Source organism: Anopheles arabiensis, chromosome 2, assembly GCF_016920715.1.
Source record: "Anopheles arabiensis isolate DONGOLA chromosome 2, AaraD3, whole genome shotgun sequence".
NCBI lineage: Eukaryota > Metazoa > Arthropoda > Insecta > Diptera > Culicidae > Anopheles > Anopheles arabiensis.
This window is the reverse complement of record NC_053517.1, coordinates 75,970,686-75,988,671: the sequence shown is the minus strand read 5'-3', so window position 1 is coordinate 75,988,671 and position 17,986 is coordinate 75,970,686. Positions and strand designations below refer to the sequence as shown.

General features: G+C 43.2%; 1 protein-coding gene across 5 annotated transcripts in view; it reads left to right on the top strand.

Annotated features, from left to right (window-relative positions):
• LOC120898728 (myb-like protein Q) overlaps positions 1-17,986 on the top strand; it is an 84,352-nt gene that overhangs the window by 13,410 nt on the left and 52,956 nt on the right. For all 5 annotated transcript variants that reach the window (XM_040304961.1, XM_040304960.1, XM_040304959.1 and 2 more), the window contains exons 3-4: positions 6,831-7,463; positions 7,558-7,722. In XM_040304961.1, coding sequence (XP_040160895.1) covers positions 7,233-7,463; positions 7,558-7,722 — 396 coding nt within the window. In that variant the 5' untranslated portion in view covers positions 6,831-7,232. The remainder of the gene's footprint in view (positions 1-6,830; positions 7,464-7,557; positions 7,723-17,986) is intronic.

Sequence of the window (17,986 nt, the reverse complement as noted above, 5' to 3'; positions counted from 1 at the left end):
CTAACGATCCAATTTTTGTATCATATAAAATCGTCTAAAAACTAGGTGGCGGCCTGTGCTACTATTTAAAGTAGCATTTTGACCCGCGCGATCAACTGAGTTTCCTATCGCTGAAGTAAAGGATTACTTCTTATTTATTTTTATTTGTTTGCGAGATTGTTTTGCACATTGTCTTTATGTATTCTAATTCAACTGCAAATAACTACAACAATAACATTAAGTGCTGCATGGAAAGAGCTTAGGTCTGATGTAGAATGTTGAGAAATTAAAATATGGAGATTCTTCTTTCTTTGTATTTTTTTTTCATATAAAGATTGAGCTATGACAGTTAGAATGATGTTAAAAATTCCGTCTACAAAACCTCGTACACTACATTACATTTTTATTACAATTTAAAGCTGCATTATTGCATTGTTTAGAAACAGTGCCGGATTAAAAAAAAAATTGTTGAAGGATTGTATCTTCTTCTTTGGCCCAACAACCGTTGTTGGTCAATGCCTGCCACCAAATTCTTTAAAAAATATATTGTTTTACATAAATTACTACCTCTGGAGTGTTTCAACCAGACCTAGTTTCAGTATGCCCACTTTTCAATTTGTTAAAAAAGCTGTACAGTCGCGAGAAAATTACGATCTCCAAATGCGAAAACCACTGCAAAACATACTTACGGAGGATAGGAATATTACAAGAACCCACAAAACAATGTTACGAACACAATAGGAAGTGCTCCTTACAATGCAAACGAACAACACACAATCTCCGCATTTCTTTAGAATGGGGGGATGCGTTTGAAATAAAAGAGCAAAAAGGGCGATGATCATAATGAAAAGAAAACTCAAATGACGAATGGGAGAGGAAGCGGCGGCGTTTTTGAGGAGGTAGAGCATTAGACGGCAACGGAAAACGCAAAAGTAATCTTAAAAAGCGTGCTTTTACAACAAAGCCCCTTTCTTTCTCAACGCACTGCGGCTCCCTACCACGAGGACACGTAGCATTCCGCTGGCTGTTCCTCTCCCGCAAAAGATCGTTCCTTTTGTGCTCTTCACATTGTTGTTTTGGGTTGCAGTCGAAGAACTGTATACTAAAGGATACTCACAGACACATACATTTAGGTATATACTTTTTGGAAGAAATGTGAAAACAAATAAAACGTGTACGTGTGTGTGTGATGGAAAAAAATGGAATAGAAGATAAAGTATTGAAGATTTTCAGTTTGCCTGCTTCCGTCGTCGTCGAGCCAGCTTGTTGTTGGCATGTTGGCATGGCAGGACAGCAGTAATGTGGGAGCGCTGGAGAATGGTGGAGTACGAAGTGGTGTTGTTGCAGTCCAAGTAGTAGGCAGCCGGGAGAGTTCATCGTGTGCTCCACCTATGTTCCACGAAACGGGCAAACCATGCCCGGCGCTCCCTGGACAATCTAACCTGGCATCCCTTAAACACCATCCCCCACCCCAACATCGCATATGCTATATCGCGTTTCAGCGTCCCTTCGCAGCGCCTCCCACACCCGTTCTGCTGACGTTCGATCTCGGTTGCTCTCAGCCCGTTCTAGTGCCTGCTGCTGCTCGTTGTGTTTTGTGTGCGGTGCTGTTTCCGACAGTCCTCGAAAAGTCCGCTTTTTACTACCAAACCCGCAAGCACCCACCCACCACCCCCACCTAGACCATTGCGGGCCTAGAGTTCACGGTTTCTGGTGCTTGGTTGGTTTTATTTCAATGCTTCCACGCGCTGCACTCGCTTATTCTAAGCCGCGAACTGCCTGTCTGTCTCTCTTTTCTTTCCCCATGATTTGGCAACACAGTTTTCCATTTCCACCTTGTAAGTACGGTTTCGGTTGTGGTGTCGGAATCGGAAGGAACGGTACCGAATGGTGAACACAGTGGCACAGCGTCTGTGTGTGTGCGTGCGCGTTGAGTTGAATGGGTGTTGCTCCCCAAGCACTCTGCTCTTCCCCCGGCTCCAAGCTTCTAACGCTCGTGCTCTCGTGCTCTCTATTTTCTTTCCCTTTCGGGTTCCGGGTTTTTCGTTGCAGAAGCAACCGGCCCCTGCTTGGTAGGACGGGGGAAGGGCTCGGCATTAGTGGGTGGGAGAAGCGGGCTGAGGAGCTGTGCCAGAGGGCCGCCAACTACTATTGCTGCTGCCGCCGCTGCTCTGCCTCCTAGAAGACGGGCGGCCGGGATGGTTCGGGAAGAAGGCAGCGGGTGGGTCTATTTTCTCCACCCTTGTGCGCTGCACCGTTCGCTCGCACGCTCTGCCGACACAGCACTGCTCGGCGCACATGGCCCGGCCACGGAAAAAGGACCTACTGCTACTACCACCACCACTACCACTACTACTACTGCCCCGTCCATGCTGGCTGAGAGTTGTTTAAAAACCGACGGTGAAAGCGTTGAAAAACAGAGTCGACGGTGTCGCTGGTGCAAAACTGCAAAGAAATGATGCTATGCGTGTATGTGTGTGTTTGTATGTTTGGGTAAAGGGCTCACACAGTAGGGCGGGCAGGTATGCGCTTGGGTGCAAATGGTGCAAAAGGGGAGGGTGCGAAAAGGGCTAAAGCTAGGAAAATTTCGCTTTGCCTCCAAACCTTGCACAGCACCATGCTGCTTTCCACGGACGGTTGTAGTAGGCCATGCGTTGCTACCCGAATTTTAGCTTGCCACAAACACACACACACACACACACACACACACACACACACACACACACACACACACACACACACACACACACACACACACACACACACACACACACACTTCGTTTGCCGTGCCCTAGTCCGCCCCTCCCCAGCCAGCTGGGTGTCACGGACATTCCTTTGTTCTAACTTCGGCTATCTTTGTCCGATCGCTCCATCGCTTACTTTGGTTTTGGTATATGCGCTTGGTAGGCGCGGGAGCCTCTCCCGGTACCCATGCATGTGTGTGCGTGCGTGCGGTGGAATGTTTTCTAATGTTCATTTTGTGTGTATGGCATACACTGGTGGTTGTCTAACGGGGTTGCAATAAAAGTAAGTGAGGCGTTGCGAGCGCCTACCTCTACCTCGCCCCCGGTACGAAGAGGGCACTGCAATTGCAAAAGAAATGCATACACTCTTCCCCGTAACCACCCCGTTGCCATGCTGCCTGGTAGTCGATGGTGGCGGCTATGTACATTTGGTGTTGTGTGGCAGGCAGCCTGTTTGCTGCGAGCACAGAAAACTTTAAATACATGCTTGATTTAATACAAAGTTTTCTAAATTTCCAAAATTATTTACAAATCAGTCACGGACAAGATTGGGGGGTAACATTCGTTTGTAGGAAGAAAAATTCGAAAATTGTATAACATATTAAATAAAATAAGCGACACGACAACACCTGCTGCGCGAACCTGGCTGGATGGAAGTTTTAAACAACTTCTGCCGGCACAGCAAATGCTGCATGTACTGGCGATATTTACAAAAATCTGTCTGTTTGCTAGCCTGAACGTACGGGTAGAACGCTCTGCAGCAGGAAATGTTTGCCTTTCTCCATCGTTGGTGTAAGTTTAATGTGAAAAAATAGAGTAAATTTTGTTAGTTTAGCGGACAGTTTTTAGCGAAAAAATAACATTTAAACATATTCATACTATCAAATTGTAGTTTTTCTGAAATTTTGTAAATGTAGAAAGAAACGTGTTATGCTCCCCCCTCCCAGTGTGAATAATAAATCCGTCAAAGGGAAGGACAACCTAAGGTAACCTACTTTTTTGTGATGCTAATGGTCATAAAGTGTTACGAATCGAGGCAAAAAAAGAAACGGAAAAGCAGCTAGACGAAAACGTGCCCACTTCAATGCAGTGGAATGCTATAGAGAAAAGAAAAAACAAATCACCATCTAAGACGTGATATAAGCCACGGGAAAGAAGAAAAAAGAAACAAACCAAACAAAATGCTCGCATCATTAAATTATGGGTTAAAACCAAGGTCTCGAACAAGGGGGTGGGGACACGAAAACAACGTACTGTGGGGCTGTGTGTGGAACAACAGGCTAGAAACGATAGAATCGAGAGATGGCAAAAGAAAACAACAACAGCGGCAGGCATTGGGTAGGCAAACGTCTACACCCAGCCAACATTAGCATTTTGTCGCGCGAGAAAATCACTGCGGGAGTGTGCGTGTGTGTATTATGATTTACTCTCGGGCCAGGTGGAGCGAAAGAGACAAACAAAAACACACTCACACACACAGAGAGGCAGCTCAGCATGGTTAGGAGGGTTTGGGCGCCGCGCTCCGTTGGCGGATGGGTTGGAATATATTATCAGTTTTGTTTTTATTCGCATGTTTATTTATTCGCTTCTGTTCGCGCGCAGCACATGACACGACGACCGGGCTGTGTGCTGATGTTGTTGTCGATGTGTTGATACTGTTTTTTTACTTCGTTTTGTTCGGCTACCCTCTCTGCTGCTGCTGCTGCAGTTTCATTAGTACGTCCACCCCTCCCGCATCAAATGCCCTGGCTGGGAGAGCGGCAAGCGCCCTTCTCGCGCTGTAAATCTATGAGTGCGAGCATCTGTTTTGCTCGCCGTTTTGTGAGGGAGTACGGGGGGAAGGGTATTTTTTGCCATTATCTTTGAGTATATTTTTGTCTTGTTGGTCGTTTGTTTTTTGGGGTGTTGGGTGTTTCCTTGGTGCACTTGCTCAATGTAATTCGGTTTTCTTTAAGCCCTTTTTATTTTGTGCCAAGTTTTCTGTTTTGTTGTTTTACACCATCTTTATTCGCTGTTCAATCGGAACCATTACCCATATGAGTTTTATCGCACCAAAGCTCGTACTTTTCCCAGAAGAGACAACAAACTGCGCTCACTGCTACTATTTTGAGCACGAGTTTAGTACCGCGAGCGGAAGATAGAAGAGAGTTTGTGATTGTTGATTTTTTTTCTTCTTACCTTTAGACTGCAACACTCACCCCACACTAGAAACGTTTGATAGAGTGAGACGGGTATGGTTGTACCACAGTGGCATGCGAAAAGGGCTTGCGAACGGCACTCATCAACCACGAACTGGCACTCACAGTCGAAAAGAGACAGAGAACAATTGTGGGATTTAAAAATAGCGAAAAATTACGCTTTCATGAGCGGAATTTTCTCTCCAAGAAAGAGCAACTCTCTTCGCAATGGGAAGAGCCGGGAACCACAGCACGGGGGGAGAATACAAAGAAAAAAAATGCAAAATGCTATAAAAAAATAATAAAACAAAAGAAAAAACACGCACAGAGCAACACAGCTGCCGGACGGCGCGAACGATGGTTAAAAATAAAGAGCGAAAAAAACATGCTGTTTTTCGTCGACCTCGTGCTCCATCCTGTCTCTTTGTCTTGCTTTCGCCGGCAAATGGCTATCTCTTTCTAACTAGATGTGTGTGTGTGTGTGTGTGTGTGTGTGTGTGCGTTGTTGTGTTTTTTTTCTAATGCACCTCGTTTTGTGAAATTCGCGCTTCGCGGAAGCGGAATGCCACGACGGGCAAAATGGTTGTGTGCGTGAGCTTGTTGTTTATGAGCGAACGAAAATGATGGTCAGTAAAGCAAGGTTGTGTTTGTGTGTGTGTGTGCAAGTGGGGGGAATGGTCGATGGAATGTTGGGTGTGGGTGTCGTTCTATATTTTTGTTTCCGCAAAGCAGAGCCGAAAGAAACGATAGAAACGTACAGTAAAAAAAGTAGGAAATGTTTAAAAAAAAAAGTCTGTAGAAACACCGTTCAACTTTAAACGTAGCAAAAGTTGATTTGATATGGGCAAAGGCAAATCTCAAACAATTCTGTGCTCACGATAAGTACAAGTGGACTGCAAACAAATGTCGATAAGAAACTGAATGAGATTCAGATTGGATTACATTGCATTTTAGACTAAAAATGTTAATCGTAATTCGACTGAGAGGTTTTCTACAATGTAAAGAACAAACAACAGTATTTTCATTGTATGAAAATATTAAATAATTGTATACATTATTGTTGTATTACATTTTATTATAAACGAAACAAGAATTTGAAATTTCCTTTTTCTATCACTTTATTTATGAACACTTTATGAAAACTATTTTCCATTAGCATCCTCATCATGTTTACCATGTTGATTTAGATAAGGGCGTTTTGTGAGTAATATGTAGAATAAAAGTGCTGTCCCACCCAATTGCAAGGCAAACAACTGTCTCTCCTCGGCAACTTCCTTGCTGCCGTTGCGTTGATATTTCCAGTGGCAAATAGTAATGGTATACTTGCACTAACCTACCACCACCAAGCGGCTTACAGTTACTAATGCAGCACGTTATTTGCTTTGGCACCTTTGAGGTCTTGTATACACACTTGGGGGCAAGGTAAAGCGATGCCCGTCCCCGCCACCCGAGGAACGCGAACCGCGCTAGTCCGAAGGGTAGATTTCCTCGGTTGCTATTCGCTGTTTATCTATTCGCTGACGTTCTAGGCCGTGTAGGAAAGCACGATAGGAATTCACACATGTGAAAAGATGTGGGAAGCGCGATTGAAAACCATGCTATCTTTGCCATGTTGGAAGGGAAACACCAGTGCTGTCTCCTTTTAATGTGTGTGCCGTATAAAAAAGGGCTTTTTATTATTGGTCAATTTTTGAATAAATATAATATAGATAATACATTGCAAAAGATATTCAAAAAAATGTTAAGAAATAATTAAAGTTCTTTCTCCATGCAAAGAATGGATTTGAAATGCTTAAACAAAATTACACAGCCTTCTCTATAAACATTGAATGTACTAAAACTAAGTATTAAAAGGAAAAACATGCTAATATTGCTAATTTAAATTGTGTTGCAATTCTAATTTGTTTTTTTTTTCTTTATTTATTTTCAGCACCCCTCAAGGCCATAAATCATTACCGGCTGCACGCCTTCGTAAGTGCACGGTGGTAACTAGATAGTCAATCTAAGCCATTCAACCCACGAAACCAACAATCAGTTAGTCAAATACGTAGTCAAACCAAAAAAAAACAAAAAAAAACAAAACTATACATACAAAGTAAAGAAATAGTCAGTCTGTAAGACACTTTTTAGCGAAATTGCATAGCAAATCTAGAAAAAGAAGAGGTGCAAGGAAAAAAAGAAACATTGAAGCATACAAAAAGGCAAACCATTTGCAACTGACACCAAAAAACAAAACAAATCAAGGGACGGTGCAAACGAGCAAACGTTGCAAAGCCAAACCAAAAGCAGAAAGGGCAGAAAAAAGCTAATAACAAAATAACAAATCAAAACCATGGATACCAAAGCAGCATCAGCGGGACCCGCCCCGACGCATTTACCTTCGTCCACATATCCAGCGACGTCACCGTACTCGAAGGGTGCCCGGTCGTCGCACCAGTATTTTAGTCTAAGATGGAACAACTACCAGTCAAACATGACGTCCGTGTTCCACGAGCTGCTCGAGTCACAATCATTCGTCGATGTTACGCTAGCCTGCGAATACAACTCACTAAAGGCGCACAAGGTAAGGCGGTCGGTTGTTCTGCCCTGCGGCCCGAGCCCGGCAGTGTGCCGAAATGAAATTCATTGCCTATGGCCCTCCTCTCACTTCGCAACAGGTGGTTCTGTCGGCGTGTTCGGCGTACTTTCAAAAAATTCTCCTGGACAACCCGTGCAAGCATCCGACCATCATACTGCCGGCCGATATATGCTTTTCCGATCTGCAGTTCATCATCGAGTTCGTGTACCGCGGGGAAATCGATGTCTCCGAGGCAGAGCTGCAGGTAGGTCCTTTTCGTCCTTTATGTAAAGGATTGATTCTACATCAAATGAATGATCATGTGCAAGGTTCAGTAGATAAAGTTTTAATTTGGGTGGGAAGAGATTTTTCGTTGTAAAATATGCGTCAATTACATGAATAAACCCTCGGAATTCAGTACTACGAGGTCGATCCTTTGGAATAATGCAAGACCCTTGTCGGCAACCTCTTGTCAGGGGTCATACACATTGACGTAATTAGTTGTACTGTATCGTAATATAGTCTTGTAGTTAAGATCTACGGCCCTTTCAGTCAGTCTAATATAGCTTCAGGCAAACGACGACAAGATTTTAAAGTATTTAATATACCAGGATATTTTCTGAATTATGAACAAAAATTTTTGTTCAAATATGCTTAAAATTTTTGACATTTTCAGATTCGTAACCAATTTTCAGATTACAAGAGATTTCCCGTGGAAAGAATAATTTTGAGTATTAAGAGTTTCAGAGGTGAACTAGTTCCGCGATGCAATGGAATTTAATTATTCACCCCCTTTAAAGTAACTAGTGAGATAGGATGTCGAGAAATGTATTTAACCATATTATTATTATGTTATTTTATTTTAATGTTCACCAGGATCTTACGACTTCGTAATGAAGCCGTTAATCCTTCCGTGCGAAAATTTTAAGAACTTTCTTCGCGATTCATACGAAATGGTAACTTGCAAAGGCAAAAACCGTCCCTCCCTATCTCTGCACCACATGCTCTATCGGTGATGAATAACTATTGAGGATGAAATGCCGTGGAAGCCTGACAAATGTTCATGTTTCGCTATCAAAAATACAAGTAAGCTTACAGATGGAACAAAAAGCTTACTTCAAGCTTTCAGTTCGAAACTCACTAGACGCTCACTAGATGGCACTAGCAGCGTACTACGCGTATGTCAGTTTTGCCGCTTTGCCGCTTTGACGGTGAGTGTTGTCTTGGATAGGGCGAAAAGAGGCGAACATAACTGTGCTACATATATGTTGCAGCGAAAACATTGGTCGCAGAAACATAGCTTGAAAGTGTTATAAACATAGAAGCAGAATGCAGAACATTTTATGCAATTTTTCTTCTGCTTTGAGGTATATTATTTTCGGAATAGAATTTCAACACAGCTTAATATCGAATGATTTTCATAAAAACAAATTGCATACTAATATTTTTCGAAAACTCAAAACCGGAATCAGAATCATTCTGAAGCAAAAGTGAACGGCCAGTGAGTCATTTGCATGTGGTCGATAATCGCCTTGAACACAGTTGGCGGCAGAAATCGAAAGCAATCGTTATTTGGCTTTCTTTATTATTCAGCTGCTTAAGTTTGCTTTTTTTCTACCGTATCGTAAGAAAACAAACCGTGTATTGACAAGGTGTTATGTTGCTTCTTTATCGTGTTACGCGCAGGTGTTAGTCTTTTGCAAATAAGCAATAGATTTGCCGTTCGCTCGTTACCAACTTCCATGTTTGTTGTTAATTCTTACTTCTCCTTTTCATATCATCATTTTTAGATTTTAAATCTAAAGCTTACATGGAAACCTTGATACAATGCGTTTGATATGCTTTAAAACTGGTCAAAAAAGTGTCCTATTTCATGCCTTTGATTGAAATTAGATGTGTTAATTCTTGAGATAGGGATAGAACCCATAATGTCAAAAATATTAACACTTTCTTTCACCGCCTTCGTACATGGTGTCTAGTGGACATTCGATGCTGACTAAATGCTAAGAATTGTTTCTACTTCTTCTAAGCAATGCCTTAGCTTCACCATCCGGTGTCGCCGTGTCATTGACATCTCCACAGAAGCACCAACAGCACAATAAATGAAATCCACCGCACACCTCATCAACGGCCACTGCCGGTGTGTGTCATCGTCAGGCACAAACGGCGAGTGTGCAAATGAGCATATGTCCAATCGGCTTCTAGCACCTCTCACACAACCGCACACATGCCTGGTGGTGATGGAGATGGTAAACACAAATCAAACTCAAATCAGCCAGCGAACGACGCAGTCATAAAGGAATAAAAATCCCAACACGTCCTAACTCTACCTTGTGTCGTGTCATGCGAGTCGAGGGCTGGCGGTGAGGCGTTTCGCATGTATTTTATCAAGTGATAGAAAAAAACACAAACATTCCCCACCGCGGTTGCACGCGGTAAGAATGGGCTCGACACAGTAGAGCGGGAAGAAGAGAAAGCAATAAATAGAGACGAGAAAGTGAGCAAAGAAGCAGCTGTTGCGCACTTCGGTGCGCTTATGTCAAGAAGTGGCATCATCATCTGCTCGAATTACGCAAAACCATTGGAGGATAAGAAGCGCAGGGGTTTGGGAAAGAGAACGCTGCACCCGTGTTCTGTTTTGCTACGCGCCTATCGTAGCTTACTTTGTTGTGTACCTTTTCCACTGTGTCTTTCACCACCAAAACATAGCTGAGATGGTATGGTTGACATTGAAACCGACTGCTTTTTATTTCCCCCTAAAGCTTTTGAAAAGCTCGCAAGCTTCATCGTTGGTTGCCGCGATAGTGAGGTTCGTCGTTTCGCGCAAACTCTGAAGTCTGTGCTTACTGGCACATTCGTCGTGTCGCTCTGTTGCCTACACTATTGCGTTGCTTTAGAGCTGGTGCTTACGGGCAGCTGGTGCTGACTGCTCTCTACTCTAGTGAACGAACCGATTAACCGATGCACGGAGGAGTTAAAGACAGTAAGACAAAGCAAGGGGCAAGAACAACGTCAGCAACAACCAAAGTGGAAGAAAAAGAAATGCAAACTTGCCACTGTACATAGCGCGAGAGACACGGTAAAGGGGCATATAAGCGTGAACACGGATTGAATCGGAAATAAAATTATGTATTATCCAATGCCACCGTTCGTCGCGTTTTCGAGCCGGTATTTATTGCTACCGGCAGTTCGTTTTGTTTCTCGTGCGTGCTGTTCTTCTTACCATACACTTTTCGCTCTGATTGTGCCATTTTGTATGACTGTGTGTGTGTGCGCGAGTGTGTACCACAAGATGTGATGTAGCTGTGTGGTCAAGAAAGACCATGGGCATTTACATGCAATTGGTTTTGTACCGGCTTCTGATGTCTGTTTTATGCTTCTTTTATTCTATACAAGCTCTCTACATGGTTTCTCTCTCGCTTCCAATCTCTCTCTCTCTCTCTCTTGCTCCATCTGCCAGTTAGCAGGTTTATGTTGTGAATCGCTGTTTGCTGACGTAAAATCTATTGGTTTTCCGGCGTGGCTGTACGTGACGTTTGGAAAACATGTATGTGTACATTTTTATCTCTTCGCAATGCATGCATGCGCGCTCTCTCCGTACCAAACTTCTCTCAACGTATGTTACATGCGCGTTTGTTTGTGTGTGTGTGTTGTGTGGAGAGATTTTTTAAAATGTGGAGATCATCACAGAACGTTCCCTATTGACATCCCATTCATGGATTCCTTCCTATGACCGTCTCCCCCAACTCACTATCCAGTATCATTGCAAATAGTGGAAAAGGTTCGCGCGACATGGGCGAAGCGGGATGAAAGATAGAGCGGGACAGCCGAATAAGCGTGACAGAGAAAGGCAATCAAGAGAGAGAGAGGGGGAGAAAGAGAGACGCAGCATAAAAACTTCTTGTCTGCATGTGGTTTTGGTGATTTTTTGTTTTTGTTTTATTTTCTTGTGTGTGGTGCTGCTCCCTTAGCCCAACCAACTCAGCAGCCGGTGCATCATCATCATCATCATCGTCATTTCCCCGTGGTCGTCATTGTTCACGTCGACCACGTTCCACGCTGTGCTCTTGAGTGCACAAGCAAGCGAGACAAACAGTGCCCGGTGCCGCGTGTGTGCCGGAAAGGGAGCGAAACAGGTCGCCGGACGCTGTGTGTGCGTGTTTTAAATGGTGAGATCGATCATTCGACGCTGTGCGAAAAATTCGTTCTTCATTCATTTTGCACCCAGTGCGCTCGTGAGCTTGTGGTCTGCTGTGTGGACACGCGCGTCTTTCAGAGGCAAAAAGCAGAGATATTTGGCTCCCGGATTGGCTCTGCCGAAACCGTGTGACGTGTTAGCAGTTGGTGTTTTGCATCGAGCCTGCAGTTCATCCCCAATTACCCTGATCGGCTAAATACGGTGTGAGCTTTTGTTTGTTTGTATGGTTTTGTTTGTTAATCCCTTAGCCGAAAGCTTTGCCTCACCCCTACAAGAGGACGGGGTGTGATCGAGTGATTCTAATTGGAATGTCTGTTTGAGATTCTTATTGTGGTAATGCGAGGGTGTTGTGAGATATTTTATTAGTTTTATCTTTACTTCCCTAATTAACTTGAATTTTTTAATTATTTCTGATTGCTTTTTTGAAATAACAGTTAATAATTAATTAAATAAAAAAAAAACATCATAAAAGAGGGCTCGTCTACTTGCTTCTGTTTAGTTGAATAAATAAAATTCGTCTTTTACATTGTTTTTGTGTTTTTTTTTTACTTTTTTAGTTTTGAATAGTGCTAAAGAAAGGCATCCCCCCCTTTTACCTCACTCCTATATTTAGCAAATGTTCTAACGTTTATTTTTTGCATAAAATTACGCAAACATTTCTGAGCTTATTCTGAACATTTAAAAAACCTACGTACAAACAATATTGTAAGATTCAATCACAACGAACCTATCGTAAAGAAACCTTACTATGAGCCCTACACATCCGACTCATCGTTTTGGTTGTGTCCACCGGTCGAACACTCAATAATAGTCAAGTGCATAAAAAACAAAAAAGATCGACAAAGCGACAGCGGCACGACGACGTGAAATCTGCGACGTTGTTGTGTGTGGTGCCCGTATCGCCGGCTGTGTGTGAAAGTGGTCTGAACTATTTATCCCTGGCTTTTGCTGTGTGTTTGGTTCGCGTGCTGGAACTACGTGGCCCCTCCGCGCCCCCGAAAAGCGCGCTACAGGTCTCGCGAAACCGTGCGGTAGCCGAGGTGTCATCGTCGTCGCTGGGTGATTTGATTGTAAATTTACGGCAGGTGCGTTCTGCCCACCAAGTGATCCATTTGTTATTGACACCGGACTGAAGAAACGAGGCAAAGGAAAATAAAAGCAGGTAGTGTCGTAGGGATTGTGAGTGGACATTGCAGCAGCAACAATTGGCCGATTGATTTTGGGGGGAAGCGAATGTTGCTGACTCCGATCTGTGTTTTGCATCTGCGTCGCGACACAGTGAAAGGTAAATATATTTCAAATAGAATGTAGTAGAAGCTCATTGGTACAACAAGATTCTTATTGTAAAGAAGTAGTAAGACAACTTAAAAGACATTTAAAAGGATTTTTAAGGGCATGGCGAAGTAAAAACTCCCATAAACTTCCTTTAATACACACGAAATTTGGGTTCTATTTCATCATCCCTCCCTTTACCGGGAATCGAATCAAAAAAATCTCCCCATTCTTCCCGCGATCACGTTTCTCGCGTCCTCTCTCTCTCTCGCTCTCACACTCGTACCACGAATTCAAAATGGCGATCCAGCACTAGCAGCCGCGCTGTAAGAATGCGATCATGGCTGGCGCAGCAGCAGCGGCACCAGCAACACCAGCAGAACTACATGTTACAGGCAAAGAAAACCTAAACCTACATAAGCTTACTTTTTGGGAAGTGTCGGGGCTCCAGTGTACGTCAGTGTGTGCGTGCAATGGTGCTGGTTCCGTGGTTTGGTAGCCCAGGCAGGCGCGGGACGATCGGGAGAGAGAGAGAGAGCGCAGGAAGCTGCCAAAATTCATGGCGGGGGCCCGTGATTGCCACCGCCGCCACCACGCGTTGTCGCGTTTGGATAGTTTTTTTGTTGTTGTTCGGAGTGATCGCGCTAACATGCACAAACCGACCAAACAGGGCAGGAATAAGGGGCGTGAAGTGTTAATAAGAGCAACGGAGGGGATATTTTTTTGGCAGTGGCACATTATACCTGCCACTGATCTAATTCGAAGCCAGCGTGTTTAATATGCGAACGCGCGTTGGACGACATTTAAAATGGTATTCGAGTTGAGACTTGACTTGAGACTTGGCTTGTTTCAAGTTACCAAATGAATCCAATCTTTTCTACCAAAGCCGTTCGATTACTCATTTTAACTGAAATGTTATGTATAAAAAAACACCCATAAAAACGGGCAAGGTATTTCGGTCCCAAACAATATAACAGTTCCATAAACATGTGCACCGTCACCGTCGTCTCGGGAATCTGGTGAAACGGGATCCTCTGAGCCGTTTTAAAACAGGTAGCAACGCTGCTTCGAGGAGGACCCTGTGTGTGTGGTGTGTGATACCTTGTCCTAGCTTTCATCCATCCTCTCTGCCCTTCCTGTAAGCATTCCCTTATTCCCTTCCGTGATCACGTGTACAGAAGCGAGACAGCAGATTGTGTCCTGCTCACGGCCAGGTAACAACAACGGCCGGGACCGGTCGTGATCCTTCGGTCCCGGGCATATGGTCCGGTTTTTAATCTGGAAAACCTGGCCAAACCACGGGCGGGGAGAAATATTTGGGAAAGCAAAAGCGTAGCTTTATTGCCGTCAACGAGGAATTAAGACGACGTGGTTTTCGTGATCACCCCAGCCCAAATGCCCTTGGCTTCTGGGGTGTTGCTGTGCGTGTGTGTGTGTGTGCGTGTTGGTGGCAGGGTTTCTGCCACAATTCCCGCAAGCTAATTGAATTGCAACAAGCCTCAGTTTTGCCGTGCACAGGCCAAAGCGTATATACCGTTTGTCGTCACTCACACGCATAAACACGTGTACATGCTCGAGGGATGCACGCACGCACCGGAATCTGGAACTGTAGATCATCAGACCAGTGCGAGTGTGCAGAACGCCCCAAAAGGTGCCCCATTCTTCGAAAAGAAAAAAAAACCAAGGTACAAGGCGTATGCAACGCCGCAACCTTTCTCACTCACAGTCTCTTTGCGGGCTGCACTTGCTCTTCCTTCGTGGCAGTTTTAGCCCTCTTGCGGCAGTGCTTTTCTTCCACCGCGCAACCACGACCATCTGGACGTAGTATGTCCGTGGATTTGTTTGGGGGAGCCAAACGGGGAGATGAGGTGAAGCTGAGACAGAGCCCCCGAGTGACGCGTGTACAACGGGCCGTGGTTGACTGGTTATTGCAGTTGAAACCTGGCCGACCACACGGCAGGGAGACGCCGTTGTTGTGACCAGCGAGTGGAAAGCAAGGCGCACATCGGTGTGGTGATTGTGCTTTTGTTTCTTGCTTTTCTTACGTCTTTGCTGCCATTTTCCCAAACGTGTACCTCGTACGATGGCAGCATATGGTAGCATATGGGGTTCGCCCGGCATCTTCCAAATCGATCATCCAATCAAGATTTCTTTCTGCGCTGGCTGCGCAGCACACACGTCGGTGAGCAGCAGGTGTTGGTCGATTTTCTTCAGCTGCACCACGTTCGATCGGCGAAGATGCGGGCAGACGCGAAACCGGGTCGCATCTTCAGTGCGCAGGCAATTGGGACCAAGGTGTGTGTGTGTTATTGGAAAAAAAACACACACACACACACAAGCAAAAGAAAACTGATCCAAACTTCGAAGCGGGCCTGTAATTCAATTTTACGATGGGCTATTGGAAATTGTTGATTTTTGATGTGGCTTTTCCCAGGTGATATTAATTGGAGAATGGGAAATTTTGCATTACAAGCGCATTATAAAGTTTATACGATTGAGGCAGCCGGTTGGAATAGTAGTAAAGAAATCGCATCCAAACACTTGAAAGGAAGCAACAAAATTGAGACATTACTTTTTCATCAGCAAGTGCCGCATAGCGGTGGTTTGATTTATTTTTGGTGGAGTTTTTGAGGCCGTCGGTTTTAATTGCACAATGTGTTACTATTTTTATCATGTTTATCGACTAGCAAATTCCATGAGCAAATGTTGAATATCGCTACCAGCAATGCCTTTCTATGAGATTATGCGTAATTAAATTGAGTTCTTAAGTTGAATTTGATCATTGAATTGAGGTTTATAATTGAAGATTAAAAACATAATCATTTTAAAGAGAAGCTGTACGCTTTTTTTAGATATAAAAATGTTTTTCATGCAGAACCTAATTGATTTAACGATCTGATGATTTTTTTATTTCATCACTGTTAACAATTTTGCATTAAATTACCAATTGCAAACGGATGTACAATTAAAAAAACGATCTTATAACAAACTTTGAGTTAAAAGTTCTGTATATATGGCCATTTCTGCGTGATTGTTATGATATTGTTGTTAATATCGTTCTATATCCAGAAACAAAAATATTTTTGCAGGGGTTTTTTTAAATAAATTTTTCCCTCTAGAAAATTTAAAGGCAAATAACTATCAAAAATACAAATCGGCAAAGCCAATAGTAAAATTAGGAAAACCAATGAGGAGAAAATCAATAAACCTACTACTATTACTGCTACTACTACTACTACTCGATCTATATCTTAGTTTCCGTCAGGTTGTATCTTTGAATGAAGAAGAATCTTCGGCATCTCGCTTGGTGATTCTGTATTTACATCCCTGATTCTTGGAACAAATCGGTTAAGCGGAATGATTTTTCCATGGGGCTATGTGTTAGATTGAGCACCCCGGCATTTTCAACAAATAACTGTCCTTTTGTCCTAAATTTAATTTCTTTTATTGGGATTAAATTGGTGAACCAGGCATTAGTGTTCTCTGGAGCAATGCATCTGGCAAACCTAAACTTAATTTATATGAACCGTACATATTTTTTGTGTATATATTTTGTTCGGCTATTCCAATTTAGTTTTATGCAAGGTTATTGCTAAACTTTGAATAACCAAAACGTGAAGTGTGAATATCAATCAAAACTCGCAAAAAAGAATAAGGAATTGAGGAACATCCTTCTTCTACACGTTGTCATTTGTGCAACACAAATACCACCCAACTGCCAGATCATTTGAAATGTATTGTCCGTTAAAGAGGCGCCTCTGTAGACTGCCGGAGAAAATCCCGTCGGTTTGAGGGATTTATCAACCGTCCAGCACATTATTGCCTTACTTTACCTACTTACTTTATCACTAGCCCGCTTACACACGCCAATTTGGATTGGATTGAATGTTATGTTATGAATGAATCTATAAAACGAAGCAAAAAGGCATAGACAACGGAGAGGGAAACATAGAGAGTGGGCAGGTGAAAAAGGGACTGTGCGATAGTACGGGTCTTACCGCCCCCTCCTCCTTCATGTACAGACGCTAAGGGATTTGTAACACTCTCACTGTTTGATTCTCGAGCCAGTCGTTTTTTTTTTCATGTTTGCCGCCCCATGTCTTTCTTTTTGCACGCCATGTGTATGTGTCTGGCGTCTTCTCCCGTGGGTTGCAATGGGTGCAAGGGATTGCAACAAGCACATATCTCGCTACATGTTGATGTGCTCAAGACGTTCTTGTTTGCTTTGCTTGCTTGTTATACGCTGTGCAAAAACGACCACCCCACCTAGATACTGTTTGCTGCTACTCCTGCTGGATCTTGGCCGTGGTGCAGTTTTGTATGATTTCACTTTTATCAGCTCGTTCTCGTTTCCATTGCACTTCGTCCGCGTGTGTCCGCCGGTTCGCGAGTTCGCGTTTTCGTTGCGCAAGCTATGTTCTGCAGCCGGGGATGAATGCGCATTCATACACACCGTGCTCAGCAGGATGCACAGCAACTGCACTGTACAGAAGTTGTATATTTTTATTCTTTATTTTTATGTTTATTGCTTTCGCCTGTTAACCGTGTTGCTGTTTTGCTCTATTCGTTCGTTTTGGGACCATCCTAGTCTCCACGTGGTAGTACTGTTGAGTTGTGGGACTATGGATTGATGATACACTTTTATTGTTTACTGAAAGCTGTTGATCGCTGCTTATGTTGTGGTGATTGTGTGCTAAACTTTGGTATTAATTGCCCTGAAAAGAAGTAAATTTCCATATTACAGAGGTTCGTACGGATTTTTCAAAAATGTTTTTTTCGAAATCACTCCGACTTGGCTCCACTTTTTTTCAACCAATTCTTACATTTAAACCAATTATTACAATATATTGACTATTTTATATTTGAAAATTGTGATCCATGACAAAGTGCCAAAACTCACAGAAACGTTATGTGGTGAGTGTCTTTTTATTGTCATTTTAAGAAGTCTCAACATTAATTCACTTATCAAAAATTCTTTAAATTTTATGCCATTAATGAAGAACCTTAAACTTTTAGTACTTAGTAGATTATGCTCCCATTTTGTTTTGTATAAAGCATG